This window comes from Macrotis lagotis, chromosome 1, assembly GCF_037893015.1.
Source record: "Macrotis lagotis isolate mMagLag1 chromosome 1, bilby.v1.9.chrom.fasta, whole genome shotgun sequence".
NCBI lineage: Eukaryota > Metazoa > Chordata > Mammalia > Peramelemorphia > Peramelidae > Macrotis > Macrotis lagotis.
In genome coordinates, this window is record NC_133658.1 from 396,650,817 (window position 1) to 396,666,527 (window position 15,711).

At 36.0% G+C, this 15,711-nt stretch overlaps 1 protein-coding gene across 2 annotated transcripts in view; it reads right to left on the bottom strand.

The window, feature by feature from the left end:
• GRIA1 (glutamate ionotropic receptor AMPA type subunit 1) overlaps positions 1–15,711 on the bottom strand; it is a 352,588-nt gene that overhangs the window by 172,269 nt on the left and 164,608 nt on the right. For both annotated transcript variants that reach the window (XM_074212568.1, XM_074212569.1), the window contains exons 3-4: positions 11,236–11,475; positions 3,859–4,043 (exon numbers count right to left, since the gene is read on the bottom strand). In XM_074212568.1, the coding sequence (XP_074068669.1) occupies positions 3,859–4,043; positions 11,236–11,475 (425 nt within the window). The remainder of the gene's footprint in view (positions 1–3,858; positions 4,044–11,235; positions 11,476–15,711) is intronic.

Consider the following 15,711-nt stretch of genomic DNA (forward strand, 5'->3'; position numbering starts at 1 on the left):
TTTAAGGTCACATAGGGTATTAATTGCAGATTTGAAAAGAGAAGAACTCACATTATAGATTCTTTGTATCATACAATGGAAACTTTTGCTTTGTTCCTGCCTTACCAAGGGGAACGTTGCACCTGGAGATAAAGATTTTCTCTCCTCCTGCAGGCTATAAGTAGTAATGAGTTGGCAGATCGGATATAAACATTCAGACTCTGTAGGATTAAGTATTGTTAATATTGAGTGAGGATGAAAACAATATGCTTGATTATTTACAATTTATAAAGCTTTTTCTTATTCACAGAGACTTGTTTTTGGACATGACCATTGTGAGAATTTATTTTGCTTGATTATGAATATTCATTAGAAAGATTTTCCGTTTTCCCCCCAGGGAAAAAAAAGTATGTGTGTGGGGGAAGTAGAGGGCAAGAATAAAGCCATGGTTATTAATTGAAAATAAAAAAACCAGGGCTGCTAGGTGGCACAGTGGATAGAGCACTGGCCCTGGAGTCAGGTACCTGGTTCATATCTGGTCTCAGACATTTCATAATTACCTACCCATGTGGCCTTGGGCAAGCTACTTAACCCCACGACCTTACAAAAACTAAAAAAAAAAGAAAGAAAGGAAATAAAAAACCCACTTGAAAAAGCAACTACTTTGTAAGGGAGGCAAACAATTCAAATATTGTTATCACCATTTAACAGATGAAAAACTTTCATCTCAGAGACAAGTGAACAAGTGATTTCTATGAGGCCCACACAACTAATTTGTGTCATATCTCATTCTTCTGACTCCTGGCCTACTACTGCTTCCATGCTCTATCCTTTTGAAATGGTCCCAATTGATTACTGTACAGTATTGCTTAGAAATCTTTGTAAAATTATAATTTTTTTTTACAAACATGCATTATTTTCAATTCAAAAATGTTCCATCGAATATTTATTTTTCCTACCAATGGTTTCACGTTGTGGTCCCTTGGGAGTCTGAAGAACAGAGTGTCATGGTATTTTGGTTAATGAACATGTGAGTTAAGGTCATTATAACTCTTATCACAAGACACAATTTGCTTACAGTGGGGCATGAAATCTAGTCTTTCCTTGGAAACAGCATATTCTTTGAATTAGGAGAAAGAAAAGCTATTTTGTAGATTTTTTAGACTCATGGTATCATTTGGGGAAAAGGAGAGTTCCTTTCAACTTTCACATTCTATATTCTATATCTGGATTCCAGGTCTAATATTCTATCATGAATGATTCCTTCTACATTCTATTTTCTATATTCTAGGATCCCTTCATTTTGATATTATATATTTTGGTTTCTAACATTCTAAGTTCTAAACCAGAGGTATCAAATATCCTTAGGCAACATTCCCAAATTCTACTCAATTTGATTAAAATATAATTGGGACAGATTTAACAAAACAAAAATAGAACAGAACACAGATAAAGTTAATATGCGAGTTTCCATTTTTAAGCAGCTTTTCATTCTAACATGTTTTGGCTTGTGTTATAACAATGTATTCTATATCCTCAGACTCTAGAGTTCCATGATCTCTTCTTCCTCTAAAACTTTATTTCTTAAGGCATATGAATTGTATTTTAACATATGAATTTCTACTATTTAGTATGGGTCTACTTCCAGCAAAATTAATAATTTACTTATAATGTACCCCACCCCCAGCCAATTAAGCCGTGTGTGTCTGTGTGTGTTTGGATAGATATTCCAAATATATATTTGGGTATATTCCAAATCAATTGGAATTTGTTGTTATTGTTACATACATTCTTTAGTCTAGCTAATACAGTGCATGGATTGAAAAATTTGCTCTCCTTTCTAATATCCAGGGCCCTGATAACTTTCAGATCTAGGTAGATCTTACCTATATTGTGAAGTATCTGTAAGCTTCCTGTCCTTAAGGGTTCAGATATTGTCATGGCAACAGAGTTGCTCCATAGTTGGAATTCAGTCCTCTATGCTGGGAGTTAAAGCTTGAGACACCTATGAGTCACATCCCATAACAAGTCAGTAATTATCTGAAAGCTCACTGGGATAACTAGCTTTCTTTTCTATCCCCATCATTTGACTGATTCCTAAAAATTAATATTTTCACTTGACTAAATATAATAGCATCCTAACAGATCTTTCCACTTCCATACTCTCTAGTCCTTCAATTCATCCTTCATACATGGTCAGATTCATCATCTTCCTGATAATATAAATATTGTTCTATCACTCCTCTGCAATGGTTCACCAGGACCAGAATTCTTGTTTTAATATTCAAAGTTCTCCTAAACATTCCCCTTCTCTAACTTATCTCATTCTACTGCCCTTGATGGACTCTACCCATTTTAGGCATGCTGACTACATTCTTTCTTTCTTACTTAAAAAAAAAATATTTCAGGCAATGGGGTTAAGTGACTTGCTCAAGGTCACACAAGCTAGGCAATTATTATTTAGTGTCTGAGGCTGGATTTGAACTCAGGTCCTCCTGACTCCAGGGCCATTCATTGTTCTATCCACTGCACTATCTAGTTGCCTCTGACCACATTCTTTCCTCTGCAAGCATTCTGAGCTTTTCTTGCTTTTCTTCCCTTATTTTTTTTTTTAGGTTTTTGCAAGGCAAACGGGGGTTAAGTGGCTTGCCCAAGGCCACACAGCTAGGTAATTACTAAGTGTCTGAGACCGGATTTGAACCCAGGTACTCCTGACTCCAGGGCCAGTGCTTTATCCACTGCGCTACCCAGCTGCCTCTTTTTCCCTTATTCTTGTTGGGGTATAGGATAACCTTTTTTCTCCCTCTTCTTCTGTTGAATTCCTATCTAGCCTTTTAAAGTTCATTTCTCCAGAAAGTAAGTGAGACTTTCATCTATCCTCCTGAACTTCATGAAACATTAGGTTTGCACTTCTCATATGTTCATGTTCTATTTTGTTCTGAACTTACATGTATATTTAGTTCCCTATTGGTTTGGAAACTTCATGGGGATAAGTTTGGTGCCTTATCTAAACTTTCTACCTTATCCAGCACATAGTCAGAGTTCTAAACACAGTAGAGACTTGATAAATATTTATATTGAAAAGATTTGTATTGAAACCTCTGAGATTCTCACATGAAGAGAATAAGAAGGGAAAAAAAGTTTCTTTTTTCTTTTTCTGTGTATAACTTTATCTTTTTATCCTTCTCAAGAGTTCTTATTTTAGGGATGAGTTCTATATTCAAAGAAGAGTCAATGGTTGGAATGATATGGTGTTGCATCTAGGCAAACATCCCTAGATGTTAATCAGCTCAGCTCATCATATTCTTTTGATAATTCTGGAAAGATGATGTCAGCAGCTTAGAGTCTTTACAGGTTTTGGAGTGCTCCACAGCTCTGGCAGAGTCCTGTCACTTCCAGATTTATAAATGCCCATATATTATACTCATAACCCCTTACTGGCAGATGTAGTGATAATAATGATAATAACAATTTCATTCCTATAGAGTTTTAAGGTTTCATAAAGAACTTTCCTCATAGAAACTCTATGAAGATATTATTGCCCTGTGAAATATTATTATCCCTATTTATGACTGAAGAAACTAAGACTCAGAGAAGTGAAAAGCTTTGCTCACACAGAGAGTGAGCGTCAGGAGGGAAGTTTAGGAGGGAAACCTAGGTCTCTTCTGATTTGTAATTCAATGCCCTTTTCAGTACATATTATAACCCTCTTAGACTATGCAGCACTATACTTAGTCATCCCTAAGTATTTGTGTTTTCTTACTGGTAATCTCTAATGGCAGACAATATGATCTTCTACTTCCCTCTTGCCTTATGCTCTACTAGACTAGACTCCTTCAGCCAGTTATCCCATGCAGAATGTTGCTGCCAGAATGTTACCTGGCCCAGGATGGCATTAAGGCGCTCTGATTCACAATCCACTACCACCAGGCGGTCCTTCTTCTTCCCCAGGTCTTGAAAAAGCATCCGATAACCCTCTTCCGTTGTTGTCAAGATGTTGACAGCTGTCACTTGCCAGTTCTTCTCAGCAGCAGTGTCTAGGACTTTCTGTAGGACTGATAACCCTGGGATGAGGAAATTGAGGGGGGAGAGAGAGAGAGAGAGAGAGAGAGAGAGAGAGAGAGAGAGAGAGAGAGAGAGAGAGAGAGAGAGAGAGAGAGAGAAGAAATTCTAAAGGAACTTGAAGATTCACTGGGGAACTCAAGTTCCATCCCCTACCCTGACTCCCATTTGGAATCCCATACTCATTTCATTCTGACTATCCAAATCCTACTTATCCTTCAAAGCCTTGCCCAGGTTGCATTTCTTTCTGAAAGCATTGCAGTTTTACTCTAGTACCCCACTGACCTCATTCTTCTCTGAATTCCTGGGACACTGTCTAAATAGCCCTTGTATGTCCATCTGTTGCACTCTATGTCATATTTCCATAATACTTTACAATTTACAGAAAGCTTCTCTGTGAATTAGGCAGAACAAAATTTACTTATTCCTAACATAGTATAATTAATTGTTAGAGAGCTGGACATGGAAGCAGGAATATGTGGGTTCTAGTTTTGCCTTTGACACAAACTGGCTCTGTGACCCTGGCTAAATCAATTAGCCTCACATTACTTCCAGACAACGTTCTAAGACTATATATTGCTGAGAAAATACTGACTTGAACTGGTTGAAGGAATTCCTTTCAGGGAGGTCCCTATATCAGTGAAATCACTAGTCCAATTCCTATTCCTAACTAATTTCTATATTAAAGATGTAGAAATAAGTCTTGGAGATATTAAAAATTCTAGTTGCGTGATACATCATAGGAAGAACCCTAAATATAGAAATAATGGTCCTTGGTTTGAATACTTGGCTTGACCAATAGTCAAGTAAAGTCTATGACAATTCACTTGCCATCTCTAGGGCTCAGTTTTCTCATCCATAAAAAGAGGAGTTTGGACTAAAAGTTTTTAAAGTTTTTTTTTTTTCATTTCTAAATCCATGATCCTACAAATATCTTCTCCTCTGTCATATAGCTAGCTAGCTCAGTTTCTATGCAGGCTGAATTTTTCAAGCATGTCTTTAAAAATTTTCAAGTAAATTTTGTAAGGGGAATAGTCTCTACTTTTTTGGAGAGTCTGTATTCAGACCAAGCCAGCAAGTGCCATAGCAAGGACTCAAACTCACATCTTTGGATTCCAAGTGCAATGTTCCTGACATTATGACATGTTTCCTCTCAGTCCAAGCTTCTTAAGAAAAGGGACAGTATCTTACTCTTCTAACTATCCTGAGAGATCACATCTAGTCCTGGTAGATGCTCAATAAACAAGAGTTGGCTGATAAATTCAAATATTTCTGCTGTTGCTGTCTCTTCCAAGATTCTTTTTGTGTTTGCCTGGAATTCTTTTTCAAAGCTTTTAGGTCAGTTATTCAATGGGACTGAGCCTCCCTCAGGGAAGCCTGGGTCATGACTGGTTACCAAGCTACTTTTGTGTGGAAAATGTTTTTGTTTTTCTTCTCATTCCCCAAGTCTCATCACTTCACAAAGCAGTTTCTTACTCTAAATAGCCTTTCTCTGGCTGGAACCCAGAGTTCCTGCTGTCAGACCTAGGAAACTGTTGAAAGAAGGTAACAGGAAGGAACAAAAGGGTGATGGGGGTGGGGTGGAAGCAGGGGGGAGAGCTTCTTGTTTCCTGTCTTTTCTTAGAAGTTTTCTTACATTTAAAACTCCCAGACCAGCCTTCCAAAATTTCCCTTTCATCTTAGAATACCCCTGCTCCAGAACTAGCAATAGCTCCCAGTGTTTATCACCTAAAATAGAAACACATAATTCTGCATTTTTTTAAGGATTTGAATAATGGAACCTAACCCTACCCTTCTACCTTATGCTTCCTACCACTGTTGCCCAACATTCACTCTCCTATAAAGGCACTGTGTTCATCCAAAACCCCAGAGCCTTACTCCTGCAATTGTTTTCATCAATTCATTCTTTTATTATCTCCCCAACATATCCATGCCCTAATTATTCTTCAAAGTCCAGTTCAGATTCTATCTGCTTCCTGATCTTTCTAGAATCAAACAATAATAAAGATGGGAAAGGAACATAGAACATAAATTCTTAGGACAAAAAGTGATCACCTATAGAAGAAGTTCCAGGCCTGGAATCAGGAAGACTCATGTTCTTCCAGAGTTTAAATCTGGCTTCAGACATATACTAGCTATGTGACCCTGGGCATGCCATTTAACCTCAGCCTCTTCATCTGTAAAATGAACTAGAAAAGGAAATAGCAAGCTACTCCAGTATCTTCGCTGAAAAAAACCAAAAACCAAAAAATAACACCCACATAGAGTTTTCATGAAGATTCAGACATGACTGAAAAAAATAGGACTTGATCCTCTGATCCTATCTCTTTATTTTTAAGGTGAGAAAACTGAAACCCAGAAAGGGGAAATCACTTGCCCAATTAAAATGTAAGATATGTAGCTAAGATCCTTTAATGCTGAGTAAGCAATCTGGGATACTGTCCAAGGAGGACTGATCACAGATTGTGCATTATGATGTGGTTCTGAAGCCCTACTCACAACCCTCCAATGATTCCCTATTATTTAAAGCACCTTAGTTTGACATTTAAGGTCCTTCACAATTTGGTTTAAATTTATTTATTCAGACTAATTTCATATGTCTGTTTTTTACATACTACATACTGGTCAAAATAGATAACTTGCTATCTCCAATCATTTGCACATACTATACTCCATCTTTGAAATGGATTTTCTTCTTATCTCTGTCTGTTGAAATCCTTTCCCTTTTTTAAAGCTCTGTTCAGGTATCACTTTTTTCCATGAAGCTTTTCTCAAATATTTTTTCTTTTTCCTCAATCCAACAGTGAAAATGATCCTTCCCTTCCCTGAATCTCTCAGATTTTTCTTTTTGATTTTTCTCATGTGCATTTATCAAGGCACCTAGGTGACCCAGTGGTTAGGTTAGAAGTCAGGAAGACTCATCTTCCCAAGTTCAAATTCAGCCTTAGACATTTTCTAGATGAGTGACCCTAGGTAAGTTGCTTAACCCTATTTGCCTCAGTTTCCTCATCTATAAAAGAGGTGCAGGAAATGACAAACCATTCTAGTATTTTTGCCAAGAAAACCCCAAGTGGGATCACAAAGTGTTAGATATCCATGAAATAAATGAACAGCAACAACCAATATATTTATCACATTCTGACTTGTATCAAAGTTATTTATATGCAGTTCAATCACCTCAATTATGCTGCAACCTGCGGTAAAACCTTTTTTTTTTTTGATATCTTATTATGGTGGAAAGTAGAGCAGTACAATGGGAAGAGAGAAGTGGATCTAGAGTCAGGGAACCAAATTTAAATCACACCTCTAGACCCAAGTGACAATTTCCCTGAACCTTAATTTCTTTATATAAAAAATTAATGATTTGAATAAGATGACCTTTGAAATCTTTTCCAACTCTATATTTATGATGCAAGATCCTTTGTGTCTCAAGAAACATACTACATGAAGCAAAAATTAAGGTAGGCACCAAAGGAAGAAAGGCTTTGCTATGGGTTCAGGGATAGACATCTTGCTGTCTGAGTACAAACCTAGCCAAGTTCTCAGTACTAATCACTGAATGACTGGTCACCTTGTAAGTTAAAAAAAATTCATTTCAGTCTAATACTTTAAGAGATCCATGATTGCAAAGGGATATTTACTCACTATACCAGTGCAAATAGCAACTACCTTCTTGCCTTTGTAGATGATTTCATGAGCTTCAGAGGAAAGGAAAGGAGCTTGGTATTTAAAAAAGGTGCTAGATTATAGAGCCTTAGTCATAAAAAAAGATTTGATTATTATTTAAATATACAAACTTTCCTTCATTCCTTACTTTCTATGTTCTAGGGTTATTTCTAATTCTAACACTCTATATTCTGTTTTCTAAAGTAGTCATAGATTTATAAAATTTTAAGTGCTTGACCAAACATCAAATTATTGTCCATTTGTGCAATAATTTTGGTTAAGAAATATAAAAGTCAATTGGTTGAACCAATTAGGCTTATGTCATACAGAAACAAATAGATACAATAACTCAAAGAGCCTGACTATTGAGGACTAACTAAACAATAAAAACTGGAAATCAGACTAACAGAAACTAGTTATAGGCCAGAATTTTACAGCACATGCTAAAGGTTAAGTCCAAATGGTATATGACATAGAAATAAAAGGTGACATCATAGGCAAATAAGAATAGTAAAAAAGAAAATATCTTGCTGTTCTATGGCTAGGAAATAAACTCATGACCAAACAAGGGGTAGAGAGAATTACAAAAGGTAAAACGAATAATCTTGATTATATAATTTTAAAAGACCTTTTCCCTCCAAAAATATAACCAAGTCACTTAAAATTAGAAGGGAGATGGGGGGAAATCTTTGCATCGTTTCTCTGATAATTGCCTTATTCTAAGCTATATCAGGAAGTGATTCAAATTTGAAAGAATGAGAGCTATTCTTCAATTGGCAAATGGTCAAAACAATAGACCTTTAATTATCAGAATCAATGGCCCTTTCTCATCTTTCTTTACTTCTCTGAAGTTATTTTGAGGTGGTAGTCTGCTGTGAGGCAGTTCTAGCCACATCCTCTTAGTGCTCCTTTGACAATCTTAGCTTAGTGTTCCACAAATTGGGCCAAGAAAACCCAAAATGGGGTAATAATGAATAGGACAGGATTGAAAAGCAACTGACAATAACAAATCGACTTGACATTTATGGTCTTTTGCTAGATAATCATCTGTTTCCTATTTCCTAACTCTGAGAACCATCAGCTCTCATTAGTTGAATTATTATTTCCATGCAGATAATTCCCACGTCTACATATCCAGTCCTAAGGTTTCTTTCTCTCTGGAGCTTCAGTCCAACATTACTTACTACTGGTTAGATATTTTGAGGTAGATGTCCTAAAACCATTCAAATTCAACATATGTAAGACAGAAATGACTAGTTCACAGTATCATTACTTCCCTATTTCTGTTCTATCCCCTTAGGATATATGCTCCTTGAGAGTAGGTATAGTTTAATTCTTTGTATTTGTCATCCTAGCATTATGCATTCATTCTGCCACATAATAAATACTTAATAAAGACTTGTTGGTTGATTGATTATTGAGCTATTTTTTCTAGTCAAGTAGGTTGACATCTAGGAGCCATTCTTTTCTCTTTTTTTCATTCCCTACTCATTTTCAATTAATTGCCAAATCTTGTTGATTTTCACTCAGTGTTATCTTTCATATCTTTTCTCTCTACATAAACCATAGCCACCCTAGTTCAGGCTATTAACACTTTTTAGATGGTTTATTGCAACAATCTCCTAATTGGTCTCCCTTTTTAAGTCCCTTCCTTTTAAAATTCATCATTTACCCAGATGTCACTTTTATATTCTTCAAGCCCAGGTCTGATCATGTCATTCCCTTGTCCAAAAAGCTTTAGGTAGTCCCTAAGGCTTCTAGGTCAAATACAAGTTCCTTTGCTTGTCATTTAAAGAGCTTTATAATCTGGCTCTAGCCAACCTTTATTGGGTCCCTAACTATTATTCTCTTCATACATTGCATTTTAGACAAACTGGCCTAATTGCTTTGTACCATGGACAGCATTCTATATCCTTGCATTTGTGTAGTTTGTCCCTCATATCAAATTCGTTCACTTCTTACTTCCACCTTTTAGAATCTCTAGCTATCTTCAAAGCTCTGTTCCTATCACTTATTACTAGAGACTTTTTCTAATAAGTATGCCAAACCTCCCCATTGCTAGTAGCCTCATCCCAAAATTTATTTTATATCTATATATCTATATCATATAGAAACATAAATACATATATGAACATAGTATCTAGGTTCATAATAAGTATGCTACCAGTACCTTCTTTCTTAATTTGAGAGCCTGAAATGGGTATGATAATCTTGATCCTTGTAAAGAGCCATAGTTATAGTGGGGACAGTTCTGTCTTCAGTCTGATGCACACTGATCTTACATAAGCACAGTAGTTAAAATACTACAATAAATTATTCTCACAATGGGTTGCTTGGTTGTTTAGATGTTTCATAGTCTGGCCCTATGAGACAGGTATTCTAAGTCTTATTTATTCTCATGTTACAAATTCAATCCAACATTTACTACCTAGCTTGTATGGAACACTAGAAGACATTCAAAATTTAGATACGATATGGTCCCTGTATTCATCAAATTAACAATTTAAGACACAAATACAGATAGCTGTGATATAAATATTTCATGATAAATGTATAAGAGAAGTATAAAAAAAGCATGATGTGAGGGCCATGGGGACAGTCATAACTAATTAAGGGAAACAGAGAGATTTACTGGAGGAGGCAACATTTGAGCTAACTGTTAATAGGTCTATGAGAAATTCAACAAGCAAAAGCAACTAGGTGAGTAGGCACAGAGGTCGGAAAGAATGGGTGGGGATCAGTGAGAAGCCTCATTTGGTTGAACTGTATTGAGCAAAGGGAAGGGTGCTAGGATGAGATAAACAGGAAGGTGGCAGACTGAAGAAATTGAAAGTCAAGCTAATGACTTCTTTTTTTTACCTAGATGGTAATGTACCTTTAGTTCCTGGGGAGTCTGCATATTCTCATGGAACTTTAGTCAGTTTTCTCTTTCATTATTTTTATTTCATCAGCAACAACTGCCTTTCATGTAATACTTTACTGTTTTATAAAGTGCTTTCCTCACTTCAACCCTGGGAGATAGCTAATGAGGTTCATCTTATTCCTGTTTAAAGCTGAGGAAACTTAGATTCTAAAAGGTGGTGTGATTTGCCCAAGGTCACACAGGTCAAAAGTGACCTGATCAAATTAAGTGCTTTCTTCATTATGCCATTAATAACAAAGCAGGGTGGGGAAAAGGTAGGATCTTCATCTCAGATGAACAGAATATTAGATCTGAAGAGTTATATGTACAATGGATTTGGATATGATCTTAGAAAACAGAAAGAAAATATTAAAGATGGAGGGTACCTCATAATTCTTTTTTATTTCTGTGGGTATTTTATTTAAAAAATGAATAAAATGTCTGAGTATTTGCAATAAGGTTGATACTTTTAAGGCAACATCCAGGAGATTTGTCCAGGGAAAATTTTAGACAAAGCATTTTGGGCTCATAGTCCCATACTGCATAGAATTGTAATCTAATTCGAAAAATGACCTCAATTCTATTGGAATTTTTCTCCTTTACCCTCAATCTCTGGCTGAACTTACCTCGATCTGCATCATAAATGTACACAAATTTCTGCCAGTCATAGTGGTCGATGATGCTAATGAGGGCATCCTGGAGTTCAGGGCGTAGCTGGAGAACAAACTGATTGGATGTATCAACAGGGAAGCTGGGTGTGATGAAGCAGACATGGAGAGCCCCACAGAAGGAGGTGAGCATGTTGACTGTCTTCCTCTCATAAAATCCAAAGATGGCATAGACTCCCTTGGAGAACTGGGAGCAAACTGGAGGAGAAAAAAAAAAAGAATAGCAGTTAGTAGAGATCTGAATAGAGGAAGTCTTTGAAACCCAACTGCTGGGTGTTCACAGAATAATAAAACCCATAAACTTACTCATCTACTCCCAAGTCTGCATAGAGAGAGAACTGGAAAGATATTGAAAAAGAAAGGGGAAAAACCACTGAGAGTTAATGAGGGGACTAGATTGGATTGATCTCTACATTACTTTCTGGCACTGATTTTTTTTTTATTCTAAGTTCCTCCTCAATGCAATCATTTTCTATTCTTTATCTAACATCTTTTTCCAGTTCTTATGTCTACCTTCTAAAGTTACTTCCAGATTTAACAATCTTTTTTAAAGGTTCCTTCTAGCTGTGACATTCTCTATTTTCTGGTCTCATCTAGCTCTGGCATGCTAAAAATACTAACTTTCCTTCCAGTCCTAACATTCTATGTTCTAAGGTTATTTCTAGTTCTAACATTCCATATTTTCTTGTCTAAACTGGTCATAAAATACTTAAGTTTAGCTCTCAGAGGCAATGTTGTCTACCCTTTATCAAGTCCATCAATATTACTTAAAACAGTCATGATTTAAATGTGTTTTCCCATTTGATCTTTAAAACAGCCCTGGGAAGGTAAATGTTATTATTCTCATTTGAGGGATGAAGAAAATGCAGCTCAGAAAAAAATGATGCTACCAATCACAGATCAGACAAATTAGAGATAGGAAAGTTTTCCTGATTCCTTGGTCCTTGAAATACAGCTATTTCCATAAAATCATTGACTATATCTAAACAAATTATAAAAAGGCACAATAAGAAATAAATATTTTATTTTGAAGATAATAATTTCTGGTTATTCAAGTTACACTATCTACTGCTACATAACACTGATTAAATAGTCAGTGAGTTGATAAGTATTTATTAATTCTATTAAGCATTGGGGATACAAAGAAAGATAAAAATCATAATCCCTACTCTCAAAAAGTTGACAGTTTAATGGGAGAGACAACACATAAACAACTAATCATAATAAGTAGAAGATTGGGTGGCTAGGTGGCGCAGTGGATAGGGCACCGGCCCTGAAGTCAGTAGTACCTGAGTTCAAATCCAGCTTTAGACACTTAATAATTATCTAGCTGTATGGCCTTGGGCAAGCCACTTAACCCCATTGCCTTGCAAAAGAACAAAACAGAACTATAAAAAAGTAAGTAGAAGATGAAGAAAAACAGAAAAGAAGAATTTATATAATGCTTTAAGATTTGCAAAGCATTTTAGAAATATAATCTCATGCAGTCCTCATGATAACACTGGGAGATTCCCAGAAGATATGAGGAATCCAAGATAGAAAGGGGTTAAATTAATTGTCCAGGATCACATAGCTAATTAGTATTTGAGGCAATATTTGAGCTCAGGTTTTTCCTGACAGGTCCAGCAATTAATTCACTGAGTTATTTAGCTATATACAAACAAGTTAAAGAGTGTATAAGTGGAAATAATCAATAGAGAGAAAACACTAGAATTAAGGGAAATCATGAAAGTCTTGTACACATTTGGTGTAAGTGTTGAGATCTTAGTTGAAGAAAGTCAAGGTAGCTAGGAGATGAAGATGAAAACATTGGAGGCATGGAAGACAATCAGTGAAAATGCTCAATGTTGAGTATCTTATTCAATGCAAGACCAGTGTCACTGGTTCAAATAATATATGGAATAGAGGGGGAGAGTGTAAAGTCTAAAAAGACTGGAAAAGTCTTTTATTCCTCTTGAGATTTTTGTGTACAATGCATTCACTTACCTAGTCTTTTGGTAATCATATATATGTATATACATATATACATATATGTCTATATCTTTATGTATCTCTAGCTCTATTTACACACACACACACACACACATATATATATATACACATATGCATACATACATGTGACTTGCCTAAGGTCACATAAGATAAGCAGTAAATATCAGAGACTCATATTCAAGTCTCTGGTTTCCAAATCTGATGCTCTTTCCACTACTCTTTAATGAAGTGAGGTAGCTAAGTCCCTCCTGGTTATCTCCCTTAAAATCCAATCCAATTATCAAACTTCTATTTGCTGGGGAGTCTCATCTTGGGGGATCTCCATCTTTTTATGTAAAAGGAAATTAGGCACAATTGACTTGTCTTAAGTTATAAAATTCCTGAACCTCTTAAAAGACCTGGCATGGTGGCAGGTATGACTTTCAGATGGTGTTATTCTAAACATGGAGTTTTCCTTCAGATGTTATAACTGAAACAGCATTATCCCCAAAGCAGAGGTGTTAAACACATGACTCATGTTCTACACATGATATACAATATTCCCAAGTTTGCTCAAGTCAAATTAAAATGTAATATTTTGCAAGATAAATTTATTTAGTAAATACTCTTTAATATAATAAATATTTTAAGAAATATTTGACAACACAAATAGACTAAATAAAATAGACCAAAACCTAAATAACATGAATATGTGATTTTCTAAGAAAATTAGTTGCCTGCAGGAATCATTTTGCATGATTTAGTGGCCCAGTTTCTATTCGAATTGAACACTTCAGCATTAATTCAAAATTAAGGGACAAGTGAAAGTACTTTGGGGTAGCTAGTGTCACAAGTGGATAGAATGCTGGAACTGGAATGAGGAAGACTGAGTTCAAATCTGGTCTCATACACTTATGAGCTGTGTGACCCTGGGTAAGCCACTTAATGCTATTTACCCCATCTGTAAAATGAACTGGCAAAGGGAAAGATTAACTATTCCAGAATCTCTGCTGAGAAAATCCCAAATGGGGCCACAAAGAGTCAAATATGACTGGATAAGTACTGAACAACATAAGCACTTTATCTTAATCATGTATGTGGTTCCCAACTCTCAGTTTTGGGGAAAGTCCAAGCTAATCAACATATCTTATAAGCACCATTTCTACAGACTGCTTCATGCATATTAACTCACATAAGTGGCATGAAAATAATTATAATAAAAAGACCAATTAGGAATTTCTAGCAATTTCTGGGCATAAAGCAATCATGGTTTTAGCTAGGGTGGAGTTTGTGTGAGTAGTGAAAAGGAGTTGGATATCTTGGAGGTAGAAATGGCAAGATTTGGCAATTTATTGGAAATGTGAAGTGAGTTATTGGATGAAAATAACACCATTATTGTGTTACTTTAGGATAACATCATTGGGAGACTGGGGAAATAGTGCCTTCAGTAGAAACAGTTAAATTTAGAAGATAGGTGAATTTGAGGAGTAAAGAAAATAAATTTTTTCCAAACATCTAAACATTTGCTTTTTGAGATAACCAAATTGAAATCTCCAAAAGAGAACTAGAGGTGATGAGCTGAAGTTCAGGGAAGAGACTGAATTTGGATATATGTATTTGTGAGTCATTTGCACAGAAATTACAATTAAACCCATGGGAGCTGATGAGGTCACTTCAAGAAAAGAATATATAAAAAAAGAGAAGACCTAGGACAGAAGCTTAGAGGAACACCTATAATTAAGGAACATTATATGGCTGATAAATCAGCAAATGAGGTGGAGGAAAAGACAGACAGATAAGAAGAGAATGAGAAGAAAGTAATGTCACAAACCCAGAGAGGCAAGAGTAACTAGAAAAAGATGGTTGGGGGACGGCTAGGTGGCGTAGTGGATAAAGCACTGACCCTGGAGTCAGGAGTACCTGGGTTCAAATCTGGTCTCGGACACTTAGTAATTACCTAGCTGTGTGGCCTTGGGCAAGCCACTTAACCCCATTTTGCCTTGCAAAAAAAAAAAAAGAAAAAAGATGGTCAACAGTGTTAAATGAAGCAGAAGTCAAAAAAGATGAGAATCTAGAACATAAAATCTGGTAACTGAGATATCATTCATAACTTTAGAGAACATATCAACTGAGTGATGAGGTTAGAAGCCAAATTGCAAAAGAATGACGAATATGAGAGAGAAGAGGAAGTAAAGACAATGCCAAATCGTGCCATTTCTACCTCCAAGACATCCAATTCCTTATCACTACTCACACAATAAGTATAATTAAAGATTTTATTTGAGTTTTACAATTTTCCCCCATCTTACTTCCCTCCCCCACCCCCATCCCCACCCTCACAGAAAGTAATTTGTCAGTTTCCATTGTTTCCATGTTGTACATTGATCCAAATTGAGTGTGATGAGAGAGAAATCATATCCTTAAGGAAGAAACATAAAGTATAAGAGATAGCAAGGTCAGACA